General features: G+C 50.6%; 1 protein-coding gene across 11 annotated transcripts in view; it reads right to left on the reverse strand.

Moving 5' to 3' along the window:
• CTIF (cap binding complex dependent translation initiation factor) overlaps positions 1 to 21,801 on the reverse strand; it is a 331,164-nt gene that overhangs the window by 130,160 nt on the left and 179,203 nt on the right. For all 11 annotated transcript variants that reach the window (XM_007974079.3, XM_007974078.3, XM_007974077.3 and 8 more), the window contains one exon: positions 20,995 to 21,071. In XM_007974079.3, coding sequence (XP_007972270.2) covers positions 20,995 to 21,071 — 77 coding nt within the window. The remainder of the gene's footprint in view (positions 1 to 20,994; positions 21,072 to 21,801) is intronic.

Here is a 21,801-nt window from a genome sequence, read left to right on the forward strand (position 1 = left end):
CAACCTCAGTAAAGCAGGGGAAACAGGCTTCTATTTTTCCTATAGCCTTCCAGGTTCTGCCGTTACCCCTGGTACCCCGAATCCTGAGGTCTCCCAGGGCAACCTTTGGCAGGGCCTTCTGCAGTTCCACGTCAAAATGTACTCCAGGGAATGAGAGCCCTGCTTGGATAGGCCTGGGTCTGCCTCAAAAGGCATGTGAGCCCAGTAGCCAGATGGATGCACGGCTGCAGTGTGGTCCCCCAGCTGTAAGGTAGGACGGGAAATTTCATTCCCTTTGGGGTGGTGGAGGATTCGTGATAACCCACATCAAGAATTGGCCAATGGTGGCCTGTGGGCCGAATGCAGCTGCTACCTGGTTATGGAAATAGAGTTTTATTGGCACGCAGTCACTGTCATTCATTTATATATTTCTATAATTGCTTCTGTGCTACAATGGCAGAGCTGAGGAGTTATGAGAGAGACCCTATGGCCCTCAAAACCTGAAAGATTTATTCTCCGGTCCTTTGCAGAAAACTTTGCTGACCCCTAATCCAGATAGAATGCACAGCCTAGGAGGCGTCCCATAAAAAGCAGCTTCAATAACTGCTGTTACGATAAGCGGGAACCAAGTCACTGCAGTGGTGGGGACCATTCGGTTTCTGGTCCCAACCCGATAAAAACTAAAGAGGTCTTCTTTATTCATTGGTTTATATGGATAATTTCCATATAAGACTTTGAAGAAATCCCATCCATCCACACACCTTTCACTTACCACAGACAAACCGAGCCCTTACTAGGTCCCTGAGCTGAGTTGGGTGGCCACTGGGAAGACATTGTTGAGATGTGGTTTGCACAGTTCTCCAGGAATGAGAGGGTTAATGGAATTCCATTCAGATGTAGAGGGTGGGGAATATGGTGACAAAGAACCAATGGTGGGTTAGGAAATGGGGACCTCTCCATTCTCCAGAAGCCTCCAGGCGTCTCTCCCTATTCCAGAGGATTTGTCCTGAATTGACCATCATAATGAGCATTCTCTACTCCACCCCTCTCAGTGATGCCCATCAGCTGCTGGGGAGGCTGCGCAGCTCTTGGGGGTCCGGGTGGCCTGCAGAGTGGGCCTGGAGCTTTTGAGAGAAGGTGCTGCAGGAGGCGGTCCTCCCTTGTGGGTTTCAAACCCCAGCAGGGTAGGCACTGTCTCCCTCTCCCAGCCCCAGATCAAAGAGGAATGACTATTTCCTGAGCACCCAAAGGGGCCACACACTGCTCCCTGAGCATCCCTTCTCTTTCTCAGCTTCCTCTTTCTCATCCTCAGGCCTTCTCCCTGGCCCCCAGACCCTTCCAAATGGTTCTCCACTTTTCTCTCCTCCCCCAGCAGCCCCATACCTGCCTCTCTGGGCTGGGAGAGTTTCCCCAGAGGAGGGTCATCTGACAGAACTTTTTGCCATGATGAAAACATCCTACAGCAGCATGGTCCACTGCGGAAGCCCCCAAAAGTGCCAGAGGCCCCTCACACCACGGGGGCCCCTCACACCGCCGATGCCCCTCACGCTGCGGAAGCCCCTCACACTGCGGGGGGCCCCCACACCACGGAAGCCCCTCACACGGTGGAAGCCCTTCACACCATGGAAGCCCCTCACACCGCGGAAGCCCCTCACACCGCAGGGGGCCCCCCACACCACGGAAGCCCCTCACACGGTGGAAGCCCTTCACACCATGGAAGCCCCTCACACCGCCAAAGCCCCTCACACCGCAGGGGGCCCTCACACCGCGGAAGCCCCTCACACCGCAGGGGGCCCTCACACCGCGGAAGCCCCTCACACCGCGGAAGCCCCTCACACTGCAGGGGCCCTCACACCGGGGAAGCCCCTCACACCGTGGAAGCCCCTCACACCGCAGGGGGCCCTCACACCGTGGAAGCCCCTCACACCGCAGGGGGCCCTCACACCGCGGAAGCCCCTCACACCGCGGAAGCCCCTCACACCGCGGAAGCCCCTCACACCGCAGGGGGCCCTCACACCGCGGAAGCCCCTCACATCGTGGAAGCCCCTCACACCGCGGAAGCCCCTCACATCGTGGGGGCCCCTCACACCTCGGGGGCCCCTCACACCGTGGAAGCCCCTCACACCTCGGGGGCCCCTCACACTGGGGAAGCCCCTCACACCGCAGGGGGCCCTCACACCGCGGAAGCCCCTCACACCGCGGAAGCCCCTCACACTGCAGGGGCCCTCACACCGGGGAAGCCCCTCACACCGTGGAAGCCCCTCACACCGCAGGGGGCCCTCACACCGTGGAAGCCCCTCACACCGCAGGGGGCCCTCACACCGCGGAAGCCCCTCACACCGCGGAAGCCCCTCACACCGCGGAAGCCCCTCACACCGCAGGGGGCCCTCACACCGCGGAAGCCCCTCACATCGTGGAAGCCCCTCACACCGCGGAAGCCCCTCACATCGTGGGGGCCCCTCACACCTCGGGGGCCCCTCACACCGTGGAAGCCCCTCACACCTCGGGGGCCCCTCACACTGGGGAAGCCCCTCACACCACGGGGGGCCCTCACACCGTGGAAGCCCCTCACACCGTGGAAGCCCCTCATACCACAGGGCCCCTCACACCTCGGGGGCCCCTCACACTGTGGAGGCCCTTCACCACATGTGGCTAGCCCTGAATGTGGCCAGTATGACTGCAGAACTGAAATTGTGGCTTTATTTAATTGTAATGGGTGTAAATCACCACAGGCAGCTTGTGGTGACTGCGCTGGGCGGCACAGCTGTGGACCACGCTGGCTACTATTACTTCATCCCGAGACCCCACCTGGAGATGAAGCCTCCTGAGGCAGTCCTCCCAGGGATGCCTCAAAATGCAGGGAAAGGCATCTGGGCGGATTAGCAAGAGTGGATTAACAGGACTCCTATTCTGTCCATCACCACTGTCCCACCACTGGGTGTTCCCTCACAATCTTTCCTCATGCCTACCAAAATATTTCCGTTTCTGAGGGACTTCTCTCCCCAGCATTCGGAACCCCCACCATATCTGGTTCTCTGTCTGAGGCAGGACCACCCTCCCCAGACAGGAAGACAACTCCAGATCACCATGGATCCCCAAGTGGGTGAAAAAGAAGCACGTGTTCTCCACCACAGGGCCAACATTCCAGAACCCTGTGGAAAAGAATCCAGAAGTCCGGATGTCTGGGACCAGCCTCAGCTCTGCAAGGCCTAGAGTAAATCGCATCACCTTTCTGAGTCTCGCTGACCTCATTCTTCTCATGGGGACACCAGCACTCATCCTACTGCCTCCCAGATCCACTGCGGGGCTGCTGTGAGAAAGGCTAGGGGAGCCATCTTTATTTATGTCATTAATATTTGGATTATTTTCCCACCTAAGCAAGGAAGCCTTCTCTGTCAGTGTCTGATGGATGCAAGTATTTCAATATGCTTCCAATTAAAGCCCCAACTTTTATAATCATTGAGATTACAGAGTTTAAGGGAAAATAATTATATGTGTGAGTATGTGTCTGTGTGTGTGGTGGTGGTGGTGGGGGGAAGGTGGGTGTGTATCTTGGAAAGTTTCCTTTTCCCAGAACTATCTGCTGGACCCCCCGGGTAAGAGGGGTAATCCAAAGTTCTGGCAACAGCATCCCCTGGCTTCAAATCTTCCCCAGGGAGGAAGTGTCTTCACCGATGCCCCACCATGGAGAGGGGCTGTGGGCAGGAAGGGTGGAAGCGCAGAGGGGAGGACAGGATGAGGAGGGCATTTGTAGAGAGGTTTGAAGTTGAATCAGAACACACAAAAACCCTCAATCAGATCACACAAAAACCCTCAACCCATTCAAAGCTACCGGTGAGTTTCACTAGATCATTTAAAGTGGGGGGAAAAAGCAATGGTACAGGAAGGAACTCAAAACAGATAAAGGTGGTTCCCGATGGTCCCCACCTCCTGACACTCAAACCCTTGTTTACTCCCTTGACACATCACGGTTAGTCTGTGACCAACGGAATATGGCAGAAGGGATGGTATGCTGCTTTGAGACCTGGTCACAAAAGACCCAACAGCTTCTCTCTCTCTTTCCTTCTCTCTCCGTCTCTCACTCTCCCCCTTCCTCCTCCACAGCCACTTACTCTGTCATGAGCACCCTACAGAGAGGCCCACATTGCAAGGAAATGAAGCCTCCAGCCAACAGCCAGTGAGGAACCAAGGCCTGCCAGCAACCACATCCGTGAGCTAGGAAGTGGCTCTTCCAGTCCCGTCTGAGTCAAGTCTCAGATGACTGCAGCCCTGGCCAACAGCCTGACCACAACCTCACGAGAGACCCTGACTCAGAACTCCCCAGCTATATTGCTTCTAGATGCTTGACCATCATAAACTGTGTGAGATCATAAGTGCTTATTTTAAGCTGCTAAATTTGGGGAGTAATTTGTTACACAGCAAGAGATAACTAATACAGCTTTGGCTACTTGGAAGTGTGGTGCTGCCACAGTGAAACTCTGCAATGTGAGAGTGGCTTTGGTACTGGGCAGCAGGCAGGAGCCAGAAGGATTCTGGGGTGATTCTTAGTGAAAACCTCAAATGCCATGAAGAGACCACTGGTAGAAATATAGACTTCGAGGAGACTGGTGATGGGGGCTTTAAGGGAGGTGAAAAATATATTATTGGGAATTGGAGGAAGGAGGATTTTTATTATGTAGCCCCAAAATGTTTAGCAACATTGTCTCCTACAGATATGTGAAAAGTAGAAAATGTACCTAATGACTTGCATTATCTAAGGAAGAAGTTTTTAGCTAGGGTCCTGCAGGGGCTGACTGGTTTCTTCTTGCTAGGTAAAAAGTGAGAAGAGAGAGACAAGTTAAAGGAACGGCTGTTACAATAAAAAAAAAAAAAAAATCCAGGACTTGCTAGTTTTGAAGAGTCCCAGACTGTCCAGATGGCAAATGATGCTAAAATTAGGAAATGACTTCTGCGTAAAGATCAAATCCAGGCACTCTCAGGAAAGCATAGTCCAAAGATGAGGTGGAGGGTGTGGCTATGAAGTCTTTGTCAAGATCTTAGAAAGTTCAGAGGTGTTGCCTCAGAGTACTATTCAGTCAGACCAAAAGCTCTGTAAAGATTTTAAGAGGTGTTAAAGATCTTCTCAATCAAACAACAGAGCTTCTGAGAAGCTTAAGGGCATTGTCCCTCAGCAGAAGCCCAGTGGAGAGAAGGGATGGTCTTGAAGAGATGTGTGGGTGGGCTTTTATTTGGTGGAATAGACTCAATAGGATCACAGAAGACCCATAAAGTTTTTGAAAGGATTATTTCAGTGGAAACACCAACAACTTGGGCTGGGAGAGAGAGACGTACAAAATATAAAGAAGCTCTCAGACCTCCCAAATTCTACTAGCAGGAAGTTATCTGAGCAACAAATCAGCTGCAAAGATAAGCTACCTCTCATAGAAAAGGAAGGATGACTCAGAGGCAGAACCAAGAGCCCAGAGTATTCACTGGGTCCATGACTTGCTGCAACCTCATGAAAGACCCTTAACGCAGAGGGTGGAGACAGCCTTGTAGAATAATTCCTGGGCAGGAACAGAACTGAGTTGTAATCAAGAAACTTCCAATATCTGCCTGGCTGGATTTCAGAACTGCTGTGGACCAACAATGTCTATGTGCTTCTTGTTTCCCCACTTCTTAAATAAGTATATCTAAGGCTGTTACCCTATGGCTGTCCTACAGTTGTATGTTGGCTACGTGTATGTGTGTGTGTGTGTGTGTGTGTGTCTGTGTGTGTGCAGCTAACTTGCCTCCTTAAATCTCAGGCCTACAGATCAACAGTAAACTGTACTTGAGGTGCTGTACTGAAGGAGATACTCCCAAAGCGCCTCATTTGCATCTGAACATGATCTAGATGATGAGACTTTGGACTTGGAACTGATGCTATAATCAAATGAGACATTGGGAGGGGTGAGAGTATTTTGCATGTGAGTCACTGGGAATGAGAGGGTGGGTTGTGGTAGTCAGCCTCTAAGATTGTCCCCAGTGATCCCTACTTTATGGAATTTACATCCCTGTAAAGTCCCCTCCCACACTGTACTAAGGTTAGTCTGTGTGACCAACAGAATATTGGCATGTCACTCCCAAGATGAGGTTACAGAGCATACTGCAGCTTCAATCTTGGTGTCTGTCTGTCTGCTTGTCTTCCTGTCTGTCTCTCTTGGATCACACTTTGGGACAAGTCAGCTGCTATGTCATGAACAGTCCTATGAAGAGGTCCACCTTGTGACCAATAGCTAATAGGAAACTGAGAACTGCCAACTACCTTGTGAAGGAGGGTACACTCTCAAGGGTGACTTTGAGCTAGAACAGAACCACCCTGTTACACTGCTCCGGGATTCCTGACCCTTGGAAACTGGGTGACATAATAAATATTTGTTGTTTTAAGCTCTACGTTTTGGGGAAATTTGTTACACAGCAAAAGATAACCAATACAAATGTGCAAGCCAAGCTCCATTTCCAGCAAATTATCATTGGAAATGATGATTGGCAGAGTCCCTAAAGCAATCACACACACACGTACATATCCACAACTATAAACATAAACTGAACATGTGTCATTCAAACACAAATACAGGCAGTAAGTCCTCAGGTTTGTGTTGCCCTTGGGTTTTACCTCCTTCCTGAGCGTCACCTCATTTGAACTGCAGAACACTCTTACAAGGTGGATGTCGTATTTTATAGTTGAGCAACATGCCTGAAAGAGGTGAAGGTATGTCTTGAGGCTAGATATCTAGTAACAAGACTCGAACCATGTCTAGGCAACTCAGCACACTCAAAGGACCACCTACACATTAGGCTAGAATGAGGGCCCTGGTGCGGCTCCTGTGATATGACCTCCAGGCAACAAAGTCAGAGGCAAAATGTGGGTTTGCCTCAAATGGGATGGTTTTAGGCTCTTCAGAACAAAAAAAAATCTGCCTTGAAATAACATAACATATACCCACCCTCACCTACCTCCCACTCATGGGAGCTTCTCAGTGTGCCAGAAACTAGATCATTCTCTTAACTCTGGGTAATCACTGAAGGCTCAAAGTAAAAATGCAAAGTAACCTGCCCTGGGTTACTCATTAAGGTCAGATCAACCACTGACACCCCAGTTCACAAAATGGGATGCAGGAGCAGTAATCTGGGGTCAAAAGGGGCTGCATGAGAGTAGAGGGAGGTGGGAGTTCCTCCTCATTCTCACCCTAACAGGGTGAGTGGGAAGGCAGAAGGTGGCTGTCCTCGACTGCTTGTAGAGTACGGAAGCATAGTCAAAATACACAGGAGCTTTCTCCTGAAAAGGGCGCCGAGGTTCCCCTGCCATCCTAGGAAGGGCAGTGGGACAGGAATTGGGATGGTGGAGCCTTGGGAGGGAACTGGCCTTTGTGTGCTCTGCCTAAAGAGGCCCTGATGATCACCGTTCCTACTCTACCCCTGACTGAGCACTGCCCACCCTCCTGAATATCAGGGCACAGTCAGAATCCTGCCCGGTAAGCGTCTCACCCCAGCCTCCGCCCAGCCTCTTTGCACCATGGCTGCAGCTCACAGCTCAATGGCCCAGTCTTCCTGCCCAGGGTGACCAGGCCAAGCCATCTGCTCCCTGACATGCAGAGCCAATCTGGAACACGTGTTTGCTGCGGCCACACAGGCCACCCAATCAAGCATGCACACCACCCCAGATCGTATTTTCTCTCTCTAAAAACATTTCTCATCTTTGTTTCAAGTTCACACATGTCTTTTCTTAAGTTCAACGTCAGTCCTGACAAGCAATAAGCCTGAAATTAGATCTTTTGTCCACCAAATCCTCCCCTTGAAGCTGAAAGACAGAGTTCAAAACGAACTCAAGGGCAGTCGTATTCCCGCGGGCAGGTGTCAATGCAGATAATATGGGCTCCAAGTCTAGGCAACTCAGCACACGCGAAGGACCACCTACACATTAGGCTGGAATGAGGGCCCTGGTGTGGCTTCTGTTTCGACTCCTCTATCCACCTGGAGAGGTGACTCAGGATCCCAGGACTTGCCCTCCAGACATGAATGAATGTGTGTGCTGGATGCTCTCAGGCCCTCTGCCCTTCCCTAAGTCCCTCAGTGGCCGCACCTGCTTCAGGTGAGCCCAGGAGCTCACATACAGCAGGGAAAGCTCTCAGTCTGTGCCAGGCTGGACCCCACCCAGCAGCTGTAGGGAAGGTCAGAGAAGAGGATCAAGGGAGGATGAATGAGACCTTGAATAGTAAGGGATGGAAGAATGGGGCGGAGTCGGGGCAGAACCTGCAGAATCAGAGGAGGCCAGCAGGAACAAGAGGCAAGGGAGAGGGACTGAGGTCCAGGGGCTGGTCAGTGTTGGGGGCAGGACAGAGACAGGCCTGTTCAAGGAACAGTGAGAAGAGTGGGGTCTGGAGCGCACAGCAAGTGAAGACATCGGGTGGTGGGGGAGGTGGGGACAGAGCTGAGGGCAGGTGGAGCAGGCCGTATCTACAGGGAACAGGGGGTCAGGGAGCGTGAACTGGTTGAGGATTCCAAAGGCCTATTTGGAAGGTTAGAAGCTGTTTGATAATGCCATCCCACAAGTTGTTGGTGAGTCTGTGTCCACCTACAAGGTGGACCTAAATCCTGGTGCCCAGGCTGTTCGTCTGTCCAGGCCTACTTGGAAAGAATGGGCAACTTCATGCAGCCCACAATTTGAAGGGCATTGAAATCTCTGCAGGTGCTTAGAGACATGGAGAAGGTGGCATATGCTGCTGCTGCAGAGATGACGACACCAGGCACCCAGGGGACACCTTCATCTTAATTTCTCCCATGGGTGCTAAGTACAGGCATCACCTCTGGGAACCTGAGGGCCTATCTTCTTGAGCTATTTTATTTCTGTTTGCTGGTGTCTTGCCTAATTGAGTCCCTGCATCACTTCTGGAAACCAAGGCCTCCCAAAATATTGCAAACTGTAACAGAGGCCACCTTGGCTTCCGCAAAACACACGCATTGGAATAAATGGCTAAAATTAAATTACTGGGAAGACTCAGAAATAACTCTTGGAGTTCAGGGTAAATGCTGACCCAGGAAGAAGGCTCCTTGGTATTGTTAAAACCTATGTCCCCATCTCTCCTGGGGAGCCTTGAGGAGTGGAAGGCACCCTCATGCTCTGGGTTTGTCCTCTTGGGAGTGGGGGTAGCCAACAGCTGGAGGAAGCTCTCCTCTGGCCAGGCTGCCTCCCCACCCGCCGAGCTGCCCACCACTCCGGAACTCACGGAACCTTCCCTCTGGGTGCTCATCGAGTGGGGTCCCCACAATCTGGGAAATACTGGTTGGTTTTGTGGGCTTCCTAAATGTGTCTATTCATGAATCATCCAGACAAGGAAAGTAATCCACGGGCAGGACTGACCTAGTGCAGGTGGGGAGAAGGCAGGAGGTTGGGAGGCCCTGTCTGAGGGTCTCATCTGAAATCTCATCATGCATTCATTCATTCATCATTCATCCCTTTGAATTAGGCAGCAGCCCGCACCTAGTCCATTTGACAATGACAGCCGCCTCACCCCAAAGAGGACCATGCTGTCTTCAGCTTCCCGTGCATGTGAGTTATCAGGTGGTTAACAGGGGGAGTATGTAGGAGGCAGCTAGGGAGGGGCCTAGCAGAGGGAAGCTGAGTCTGTAGACGGGGAAGGACGGGGTCCCAGAGCAGCGAGTTGTTAGCAGCACAGACCTGGAAGCCAGGCTGCTTGTGTCGCTTCACTTTTCTGGACAAGTGACTTTCCTCATCTGTAAATTGGAAATAAAAATAGCGCCTCCTTCCTAAGGTCATTGGGAGGACTATATGAGCTAATGAAGGGTGCCCTGAACACAGTGAGTGCTCTGGAAGTGCTTGTGAATTGCTGAGTGACATCCAGGCTTGGCAGAGGGTGGGCCAGGCTTGCCTGCGAGTCTAGCAAAAAAGACCCTCAGACCCAGTGGGACGCACAGCCTGCTACACCAATGAATACAGCCAAGTGCTTACACCTATGAGCGCTGATGGGTATGGCCATGTGCTCACACCTGTGAGTTCCGATGGGTACAGGGTGTTACACCTATGAGCACCGATAGGCACGGCTGGGTACTTACACCTGTGAGTCTTGTGGTCCTGGGCAGCATACGACCTCAAGAGGACAGACAGGCTGCGTGCAGTGGCTCGTGCCCTTAATCCTAGCACTGTGGGAGGCTGAGGTGAGAGGATTGCTTGAGGCCAGGGGTTCAAGACCAGCTTGGACAACATGGCAAAACCCTGTTTTCTATAAAATAAAAAATAAAAACTTTAGCCAAGTGTGGCGGCATGTGTCTGTGGTCCCAGCTACTTGGGAGGCTGAGGTGGGAGGATCACTTGAGTCCAGCAGGTCAAGGCTGTCGTGAGCTATAATTGTGCCACTGCACTCTAGCCTGGACAAGAGTAAGATCCTGTCTCACGAAAAAAAAAAAAAGAAAAAGAAAAAAAAAGGCACAGGGCCAGGAGTATGAGGCTCAGCCTAGTACGACCAGGTGCCAGATCTGGGGAAGTAAACACATACACAGGGGCAGCAGGCATGGCTGCCTTTCTAAAACCTTCTGGACAGGGCACATGGGCTGAGCTGAAGATACACGGGACACTGGTTATTTGCACTGAAAGCCCTGGCCAGCCTCCAATATGTCTTTCAGAACTGTCTTTCCCATTCCATGGTCAAGGAATGGAATATCCCTGAGAAGTGTCCCTTTTCATCTTCACCCTTGCACTCTCTCTAATACAGTGTAGAGCTGAAATCAGAGCCCCATTTTATAGGTGAGAAACTGTGGGCCCTCAAAGTGTCAGAGAATTGCTCTGGACCACACCACAAGGATGAAAACCCAGATTCCATGACGTTTGGTCCAGTGTTCTTTCCTTCCTGCACAGGAGTGAGTGTCAGGACAGAGGGGATGCATGTTCTCTGAGGTTAGACTCAGAGCCAGACACAGGGTCAGGAATTCCCTGGTATCTCCCATCACATGGCATCTAATGGCATCCCTGTAGGCTGCACAACGGTGTCCTTGGGGACATAAGAAGAATGGTTTGTCCAGGGCCCAAGATCCCCTGGCTGGTGAGAGATGAGCTGGTCTTGAAACCAGTGAGCCTCGCCCCGGGCCTGGGCTGCCGACCAGACACACTGACCCCAGGGCTGGCTGGGCTGGCTTGGTGCCAGAGGCCAGGTTGCTTGGGGCTCCAGAGAGGAATGAAGAGTTGGGCGTTAGTGTTTGTGAGTCAATCCTCAAATGCCTAGCATTTCAGAAGAAGAGACTAGACCTCTGAGGAGGAGTAATGAAACCGGTTAGCTTGGGTGGCTGGTTCCCAAGGCGTCCATTCTATGTCCCATCCTAGACGCAGACCTTGGAGAAATGGCATTTATCTCTCCAGGGCCAGTTTCTCAGGGAGCAGCCCTCCTGCCCTCCAGGCAACTAGACATGTGCCCCTCATCCTCTTCAGTCACCTTTCTTGTCATTGGGTCTCCCTTCTTTGCTATTTAGGGCTTAAGGGGTCTGAAGAATTCTAATTGCTGGGGAAAAGGGGATTATCGTGATCGAGAAAGAGTAGTACTCTGCTCTCCAACTGTGGGCACAGAACTAGGAGATGCCTGCTGCCTGGTGGGCACAGGGGGTTTCAGGGCTCTGCCAAAATGAGTTGCAGGCCACCTCTTTTCTTACCCATTTGGCCCCCATGTGGATGTGGGTCCCAGTGGGAGAGGGCCCCCAGAGCCTTATAATCCCATGAAGTGTGATGCTGGGAGGAAGTCCTGAGGGTGGGGATCGGGGGAAGGTATATCCCTCATGGGTGAGTTGTGGGCCAGCCTCGACAGGGCCACTCTCTGCAGCTTGTTCTGCCTAGGAGTGCGGCCTGAGGCAGCTGCATTGTGCAAAGGATTATTGGGACCATCATGATTTGTACAAAGCGTGGGGTTTTCTCTGGGATGTATCAGGGGCTCCATTTCAATCAAACATGGACCTGGACATCTGGCTTGAAGAAATGAGCTGCTCTTCTTTTCAAGAGAGAGCCTGCTTGGGGGTGGGCGTGAGGGAGGAGGAGAAGGATCCTAAAAATAATTCTTATCTGACTCATTTTGCTTAGAATCTGACAGGGCTGCCTGCCAGGTGGGGGTTTGCCTGTCCCATTTTCTTATCTATCTTTAGCAGGGACTTAATGAGGGCAATTTCCTTGCTGGGATGGAAAGACAAACCGTGGGCAAAGTGAGCATAGATCTGTCTCGCAGTCCCTGGGCTCCGGATGACAGGATGGCAATGACAGTCACTGCAGGGCTGAGCTGTCTGCGAGGGCCTCAGCGACAGTGGCCTCCCAGGATGGTGCAAATGAAGCAGTGATCAGCTCAGTCAAACCATGCAGGACAATGACCACTGGAAGAAGTGCCCCCCCTGCCCCCATCTCATTCCCTAGCAATGCTACCACCACACACAAACAAGATAAATCACTCAGACCTAAGATCCTGTTGCTTAGAACATACTTCTTTATCTTCAGCATCTCTCTGCTCTGTTTTAAAGAACAAATACAGTCGCTTCTCATTATTTATGGTAGTTGCATTCCATAAAGTTGCTGCAAATACTGAATTAGTGAACACTGAACTATTACTCCTAGGGGAAATGCGGGGTTAGGTTCCTGCAAGCCTCTGGTCACAACATTTTCACCACTGGATCAATACATAACCTCGTTTTGTGTGTGTTTTTGTTTAAAGACACCTTATTTAATACATATTGTTGATTTATTAACATTGAACTCATGGCCAACAGCACTATAACTTATGCCTGAGTGATGCTTATCTAACACACACATTTTCTCTGGAAGGCACATTACAGCCTCCTTGCACTTAAGAACAGTAGACGGCACTTCAGTACTATGTTTAGGAGCCATTTAAAATAGCAAATTCACCAAGGAAAAGCACAAAAATGTGAAAAACATGGCAGTAAACAGAACCACGAGAAGGGTGCTTGCTTACAGTATGAGAGCTGAAACAAGGAGGCAGAGTGTTACTTTGGCCTCAACTGGGATCTTGCAGGTCAAGCAACTCAAATTTTTCACTGCTCTGTGTGTGTGTCAATGAATGACTGCAAAAACACCATGAGTATTGAGTGTTGTGTTAGAAATAAGTTCTACAAGTAGGCGAATGTGCAAATATGAATCAATGAGTAATAAGGATGGACTGCATTTCCAAAAGCGCTAACTTAACAACTCATGTGAATGAGCTGATGGATAGATACAGGACTCCGACTAGGTTAATTCCTCATCAGTTCCTGGTGGGCAAGATCTGGGGGACCTGGTCATTTCTGTAGGATGAGGGACTCTATGACTGGTAGAGTGTTCTGAGGTGCTAAAAGGAGCAGCAAGTTCCAGATAGCAGCTGTGACTTAAAGAGAGGAGTGTTGGGAGGCACTTGGTATCCCCAAAGGCCTTGCCTATAAGCTCACATGTGAAAAGGAATGTGGGGCCTCCTGTAGTCACGGACAAGCATCAAAGCCTAGGATAGAGAAGCCACAGCAGTGTCAAGGAGTGGGGCTTAAAAATATTAAAGACAATTCTAGAAGCATATTTTCGTATTGAGAGTGAGAAGGCAGAGGGACACGTGAGGCCACTGATGGGGCAGACAGCATAGAATTAAGAGGTGGCAAAAAGAAAGTAGACCTCTCCAACTACAAGTCTGCCTTCCGCAACAGAACAGGTACCAGCCCAGAAAAGGCAACTGCAGTTGCTGCATCTGTCAGATGCTGAGGGCCTGGAAGGGATCACGGAGAGCAATGGGTGCTCTGAGGGCTCACCTTCATGCCCAGGGAATCGGGCGATATTGATATTGATTGGAGTAAAAAAGATCTTTACATGAGGTCATAAATGGCCCCTTACCGTGTCTGAGGAATCCTGGAGAACAGATATAAGGGTTAATTTCATGTCAACCTGACTGGGCTAGGGGGTGCCCAGTTAGCTGGTAAGACATTAATTCTAGGTGTGTCTGTGAGGATGTTTTGAGTCAGCAGACTCAGTAAAGATCGCTCTCCCAGTGTGGATGGGCACCATCCAATCCACCAAGGGCCCAAACAGAACAAAAGGCAGAGGAGGGGTGACTTCACTCCCTCTTCTTGAGTGGCGACATCCATCTTCTCCTGACATTGGACAGCCCATGCTGTAACACACGGTATGCTTACAGTCACACTGTGAACCTCATACCACATGCTCCTGCTTCTCGGCCTTTGGACTTGGGTTGATTACACCACTGGCTTTCCCCGTTCTCTAGCTTGCAGCAGATGGCAGACTGTGGGACTTCTTGGTCTCCATAATCTCATGAGCCAATTCCCATGATAAATCTCTGTCTTCCTCTCAACATATCCTATCGGTTCTGTTTCTCTGGAAAACTCTGACTAATGCAACAAAAGTGTTAGAGATTGTAGCTAGGTATATACAGTCTAATTTTCAAAAATTGGAAAAATATAGATATCATTTCTCCAAGAGAGATTCCCAAACAGATGGTTTGGAAGAAAAAAGGTGACCATGAATAGCTAGCACAGGTACACACAGACCAAGTCACGGCCAGACCAAATCTATGTCTTTTTTTGAAACAGTTACTAGCCTGACACATTTAGGGAACCCTGAAAACATCAAGGTTGAAGAGGTAGCTGGGTATGGTGGCTTGTGTCTATAATCACAGCTACTTGGGAGGTTGAGGTGAGAGGATCTCTTGAGGCCAGGAGTTTGAGACCAGTCTGGGCAACGTAGCAAGACTCCATCGCTACCAATCAATCAATCAATAAATGAAAATAAAATTAGCCAGGTGTGGTGGCGGGTACCTATGGTCCCTAGAGCTACTCAGGAGGCTGAGGCAGGAGGAGTGCTTGAGGCCAGGAGTTCAAGGCTGTAAGGAGCTGTTATTGCACTACTGTACTCCAGCCTGGGTGACAGAGCAAGACCCTGTTGCTAAAAAAAAAAAAAAAAAGTTTGAAGGGGTGTTTCAAGGGGCTTGTTGCATCACTTCATCGTGGGACCTGCCTTATTCTTTAAATTTTTTTTAAATTGAGATATAATTCATACACTACAAAATTCACTCCTTTAAAGTATATAACTGAGTGCTTTTTAGTTTATTCACAAAGTTCCATACCCATCATCACTAATTCCAAATGTCCTGCTTGGTTTTATCAGTGACTTAGATGATGTTACAGAGAGCTTGCAAAATCCAATCTGATGACTGACACTTAGGGTCTGGGTTCACATTGGCAGAGGAAGAAAGGGAGGGACAAAATTCTTTTTATTGGGTTTTGTTTTTGTTTTTCCAGACAGAGTTTCATTCTTGCTGCCCAGGCTGGAGTGCAATGGTGTGATCTCAGCTCACCGCAACCTCCGCCTCCCAGGTTCAAGTGATTTCTCCTGCCTCAGCCTCCCGAGTAGCTGGGATTACAGGCATGCGCCACCACACTCGGCTAATTTTGTATTTTTAGTAGAGATGGGGTTTCTTCATGTTGATCAGGCTGGTCTCAAACTCCCGACCTCAGGTGATCTGCCTGCCTCGGCCTACCAAAGTGCTGGGATTACAGGCATGAGCCACCATGCCTGGCTCCCAAATTCTTAATTGGTTCTACATTTAGAGGACACCAAGCCACAGTCACAGTCAATTGCAGGACAGACGCAGCAAACGCTGCTGTAGGCTGCGGCCACCCTGCAACATCCAGCATGTGGTCCACTCGGCACGCCAGGTGGATGACTCGCTCCCCTGCCTCTCGTCCTGCAGAGCCATCTGACACTAACTGGGCTAGCTAAGGTGTTCTTTTCTTCTTCCTTTCAATCTGCTTTGCACATGGAGTAAATTAACCGTTCTGAGACCTCACTTAATGAAACAAATTAATTTGTAGAACGGCTCTCTTGTCTCCCTGGCCGCACAGGCACGGTGCGATGGACCACTAATGCCTCCATTAGCCACCTCCGCTGATGGTTAAGAGGCCGGGCTTTGGAGCCTGCAGGGTCTACTGACGTTGCTGACAGTCGGGTGGGATCATCTTGAGCCTGCAGGCTTCGAAGGGCTTTTCCCTTCTATGTAGTTCAGTTGGGGGTGGTGGCCGCTGTAAGCACCACCCACCTGGCTCTGTTTCTAGGGAGCCATGTGGGGGCGACTTCTGGGGACGTGGGGAATCCCTGGCTCCAGAGCCTGCTTAGCTGCAGAGGAACATTTAGAGGACACCAAGCCAGAGCCACGGTCAATCGCAGGACAGAGGCAGCAAGTGCCGCTCCTCTCATCCCAGCACCCTTGCATCTCCCAAATCCTCCTGGAAGTCTCACTAGTAGTTCAAGCCCCACCTCCTCCATGAAGCATTCTGGAGCATCTCCCAGAATGGCTGCTTTCTCTAAGCCTCCTCCCTGTTAACACGTGGATGCCTGACAGTCATGCACAGCATTCTGGTTGCTTCTGGAGTCAAGGCTCCATTGTGCAAGCTACAGCTCAGGCCCTGGAGAACAGGGGCCACACCCTGTACTTCCGGTGTTCTCGGGAGCACAGCATATGGCACAGGGTACAGCCCAACCAATCCCAGTAGGAGAACTGAACAGTCCTTCACTGAGGTGTCTGATGCGATATGCTGCCCAGATCCCCTTCAGGAGTGGGGCACTGCCACCTGGCTGCTAGAACTGCTGTGCAGACAGCCCTCAGCTGCCAGCCCCTAGGGCAACTGCTCTGGGCAAAGAGCGCAGCCCTACCCAAGGTCATGCTCCCTTCCTCGGGCAGTCCCCACCTGATGACCAACAGACATGGGGATATCAAGGCCTGCCCCCTTACCCCATCTTGGGACAGCTTTTAAAGAGTCACCCCAACTTCAAAACCTTCCCTACAGGCTCAGAACTCTCTAAGACTGCACTGCAGCCCAACTTCTCTCTGCCGATACCGCTTCTTCTTTTGATCTTCTACCAGTATTGATACCAAGGGCATTCCTTTAAAAGCGGCTGCTGATAATCACTGTCCCAGAGCCTGCTTCCCAGGGAGCTCAGGCTACAACATCCATTCATTGCCTTAATGTGTTCATTTCTTAAACGCAGCCAGGGTGTGGTGGGGAGAGAAAATATCCTCCCCAGTGGTGAGGGACCTCACTCAGGGTCAACTCGGGCAGTGTGCCAGGTCTCTGGCCCTCTAGGGAGTTTGCTCTTCTGGTCTGTGTGCTCTGGGCAGAAAGCTTTGAGGGGAGGGAGACGAACCTTAGCAGGCCCCATTCCAAGCAACAGGCCTCCAACTTGTGTGGGGCCAGAGCATCAGAAGGCATGCTGCTCTTTGAGGAACGCATGGAACACTCATTTAGCACATTTGTGTCACAAAAGGCATAATTTTGTCTGAAATCAGCAAATGTCTTTTCTTAGCTTCCAAAAACAAACAAGGGGTTACTAGTTGTTCAAATGTCAAGAACATTCTTAAGGAGGAAACCTTTGAACTGTCCATGAGCTTAATTTTTTTTTTTTGCAAAATGGAAAAAAGACAGGCACAACTCGCTAGACGCAGCCCACGGCATCAGGAGCAGAGTCCGCAGGTGGCCACTCTGAAGGGGCCTCTTTCCCTGCCAGCCCAGGCTCTGCCCCCTCTGACAGTGTGGGTAGGGCTTTAAAAGTGGATCCAGGGGAAGGAACAACTGATCCTGGCGGCCTGCCCCTGGAGGAAATGCAGGGCAAAGCTTTCTGGGTTTGCTGCCATGATCACAGGACAAAAGTTCCCCACTCACTGCAGACACCTGTGCTCCACACTTACCTTGAAAGCCTTCCTGAGCACCTAGGACCCCCTCTGACCTGTAGAGTGGGCCAGCACTAAGACCATGTTTCTAGGTGTTTTATAAGAATTAGGTCCTTTCAGCTCCCTGACTAGTGAACCCATTTCATAGAAGAAGGGACAGAGCTTTCAAGAAGTGACATAATTGGCAAGATCATAGCGTGAGTGAGTAGAGGAGGTGGGATTTCCATCCAGCTCCTAATTCCAGGGCATGTCCCTAAACTGCTATATTATTCAGCTTGCTAACAGCCTCAGACTCAAACAAGTGGAAAATAAAAACAGCAAGGCACATAACACGCCTGAGAGTACAGCTGGAACTGGGAAAGGACACAGACTTCGATGAAGACTAGGATTCTAGGTCCCAGTCTGAAAATCCTGCTCCAGGCTGTGGGAAATTGCACACTCCTAGCTTCAGCAACATGCCCAGGCTGCCTGGAGTTTGCAGCTGTCGGACACCAACTCCAGCCACTTTGCAGGAAGATGGAAAGCCACAGACTCCTCTCCATTCCAAGGAGAGCCACCGAGCCACCAGGGGGATATAGCTGGTCCCTTTCTTTCATGTGTCGGGGGGAGATCAGAGGCATGGCACAGATGCTGGCTGTGCCCTTTGGCCACCAAATCTGATTCTTGTCACTTCTCCCTTTGCTGCCATGCACACCCAGGAAATGCAAGCCCCTTCCAGTGTGGTTTAAGCCCAGAATATTAGGAAGGTGAACCTGCTGCACACGAGTATGGACTTCCAAGGTCAAATATGTAGGTTTGACACTTAGCAAGGCTACTACTATGGGTCATTAGCTGGGAAGGTTAGGGGTCAACCTGATAATATTCTGCAGCTGCTCTTTGAATGTCAGAATCCCATGATTTCCCAAAATGGACTCAGGAGATCCCTGCTTGTAGACAAAAACATCCTTAAATTATATGGCTGCCTGCTCTTCTGAAAGTCCCCATCACCTGGGGACTCCAGGAGAGCTCCAGGCTGTGAGTGAGTAATGGATTCTACTGCATCCAGAAGGGGAATTTGAATGGGGTGCCCCGGCCAGCACATGCTCCGTGTTCAGGCATGGCTGCTGCTCTGACTTGCATAGTCTTGCCCCAAACGGTCAAGATGTTTGCTCCATCAGCCTGTCTTTGGTCCAACTGAAAACTCTGTTCTTCCATCCAAGCTGACTTCCTCTAGTCTGGGTCCCTGTGGACATGGAGGCAGCAGCCTCTCATGTCTCCATATAAATCTTTCATGAGTTTCACGGCACGATGTTCCTTCCCTCCGGCCTCCTCTTCCCTGGCCCCGGCCCTCCAGCACTCCTCACAGGACATACTTTCCACCCCTTTAATCATCTTTATTGCCTCACTTTGGACCCTGGCCCGTCCACATCCTTTGGGAGGTGTGCTGACCTAACCCGGGCATTGGTGAATGTGAGCGCGGCTCAGCGGAAGCTCGGCTTCCCAGCCGTTGCATGCCACGCTCCTCTTCCTACATCCCTGGGTCACACTGCTGCTTTCCGGAGGCCTGCCACTGTCCCGGGTCTTCCTGCTGAGGGAGGTGACCTGGCCCAGAAATGGACATGCAGGCTGACTTGGATGCCGGGCGGCAGCCTGCCACTGCCTGGGTGTGGAGAGGTGGGGCAGAGGGTGACTTCTCATCAGGAAGCTCGGGGACTCTCCACACCTCCCAGACACACACTCTGGGTCCTGCCTGCCATCAGAGGCTACAGAGTCAGGGGCAGAGGACATAAAGCCTTTGCTCTCCCTGACATCTCCAAGGCCCCTGTGAACCCTATTCCTTCTTGAGGGGTGCTGCCTCCTTCTTCCCTCTACCAGGAACCCAGAAACCAGGAATTTGCCTCCGTGATGCTGCACGGCAAAAAGGCAGCACACACGATGCAATAAACTGTACTCTGGTCAAGGCAGGAACAGGACTGGGTCCACCTCTCCCTGTTCAGTGTTCCTTTTTGATGCCTGGTGCTTCTACAGAAAGTGTCTGGTGGTTCTGATTTCTAAGCCAGGACCCTGCCTTCTTCCCAAGATACTTATACTTTTGCCATCCTCTGTGAATGTGTTCAGATCCACTTAACCCATCAGTGGATGACAAGGCAGTCTGGGTACCCAGGCCTACATCTACCCCGAGAGTTGCAGTCACCACCTAATAATCCCTACTCAGGGCGTGCATGTGTAGGGAAGGATCAGAGACCCCGGTCTCAGCCTAAGGAGGTGGCCAGCCAGCCTGAGTACAGGCAATCCTAGGGTTCTAAGCAAGGCATGTCCACCGGCTGTTTCTTGGCCCTTGGAGAACATTCTCTGTTCATTAAAGGTAGAACCAAAAGCTGTCATCTTTATCTAAGAATACATTCCCTGTAGAGGAACACCTCATTTTAATTCCTCAGGCATAAGCCTTTTTGTTCATTCTTTTTTTGGTATTTCCATCCAGAAATAATTTATGCATGTTCAAGCAAAAAATATACTCTAACTCCCCCTTTTGCATAAATGGCCACACATAAGAAACATTGCTCTGCACCTGAATTTTTTCACTTAAAATATATCTTGAAGCTCTCCCCTTATAAGAAAGCCTTTTTGAAAATAAACGCACACATTCTCAGGATGCTCAATTTCAGCTGCATGTTCCTATCCAGGGCTACCCCATTGCCCCTTTCCTGGCCCCATTGTTACCCAGGACTCTGAGCTCCACAGGAGATCCCAGTTTCTGCCTTAGTTTAAGTGGGTTCCCCCAGGAATTTGGGAGCAGTAGCACGTGCCATTGCTGATCTCTGTGTTGCCTGTGACAGCAGAGCCAGCACACATGAGGGACAACTCCCAGTGACCAGGGAGGAGGAAAACAGATACTCTTGTACTTGTGAGCTCCAGGAGCCTCCTGGAGGCCATGTCTCAAAACACACAGCCAGCTAGTCCTATTTTTTGAGGACCACTATTGTTGCTTTGAGGTCAGTGGAAAGAGCATTTTTCCTCCTGAACTGCAAAGCCTGGGCACTGCCTGACCCCCAGGAAGAGGCAGTGGTGATGGTGGGCTCTCGCTCAAACGCCTGAAGGAAGCCAACCCCTAGGCCAACGAGAGAAGTGGAGCTGCCACTCTGTCCATGGGGGAATCCCCAACCAGTAACCAACCCACGGTGCCACCAACCCCGTCTCATCAGGACCAGCTGGTAACTGGGAAAAGCAACATGCAGGCCAAAGCTGATGTTGCTACAGATGGCAGAAGCAGGAAAGGAAAACCCAAAGCTCATGACGAAGTCTCTCCTACCTTCGATCATTTCTCCTCCTGCGGAACAGCTTCTTGGTGTGTGCGATCTCCACTTCATGGGGCATCGGATGGTAGCCCTGTGTCATGCGGGGAGGAAGGGGATCATTAGTAACTCCTGAAAGAGAGCAAAGCACCTCTGGGACTGCACTAAGTACACCAGCATCTAAGACAGAAAGACATCAAGAGTTTGGAGAGACTAGATTCTGACTACCAAATCCAGACTGAAAAAGGAAAAACAGTAGTCAATGAACTTCCTACCAGGCAATGATGCTGGAATTATAGAATCAAAGAACAGTAGGGACAATGAGGACCTTAGAATCCAATATGTCCAGGTCCTTGAATTACAGATGAGACATTCAAATCTGGAAAGATGAACAAGCTGGTTCAAGGTTTTGCAGAGAATGAACAGCAGAGCTGGGGCCAGGTTCTGCAGCTCACTGGCTGTGCATCCCAGGGCAAGTTACTTCTCTAAGCACAAGTTCCATAACAAAATGGGAACGTTAACCTTCTTCTCTGGGCTGCTAGAGGACCAAGGAGGTAAAATCTGAAAACCCTAAGCCCTGTGAAGAGGAAATTTGTCTCCTAAACCTAGTCTAGGCACCCCCAGTGAAATTTTTACTCAAGATCTTCTTTCCCTATATTGTCTAGGGAGTATTTAGGAAAACATGGAAATAGCTAAATTACTTTTTCAACATTATACTATTATTATTATTATTAGAGACAGGGTCTTGCTGTGTCACCCATGCTGGAGCGCTGTGGTGCAAACACTGCAGACTTGAGCTCCTGAGCTCAAGCAATTCTCCTGCC

This window comes from Chlorocebus sabaeus, chromosome 18 (genome assembly GCF_047675955.1).
Source record: "Chlorocebus sabaeus isolate Y175 chromosome 18, mChlSab1.0.hap1, whole genome shotgun sequence".
NCBI classification, from domain to species: domain Eukaryota; kingdom Metazoa; phylum Chordata; class Mammalia; order Primates; family Cercopithecidae; genus Chlorocebus; species Chlorocebus sabaeus.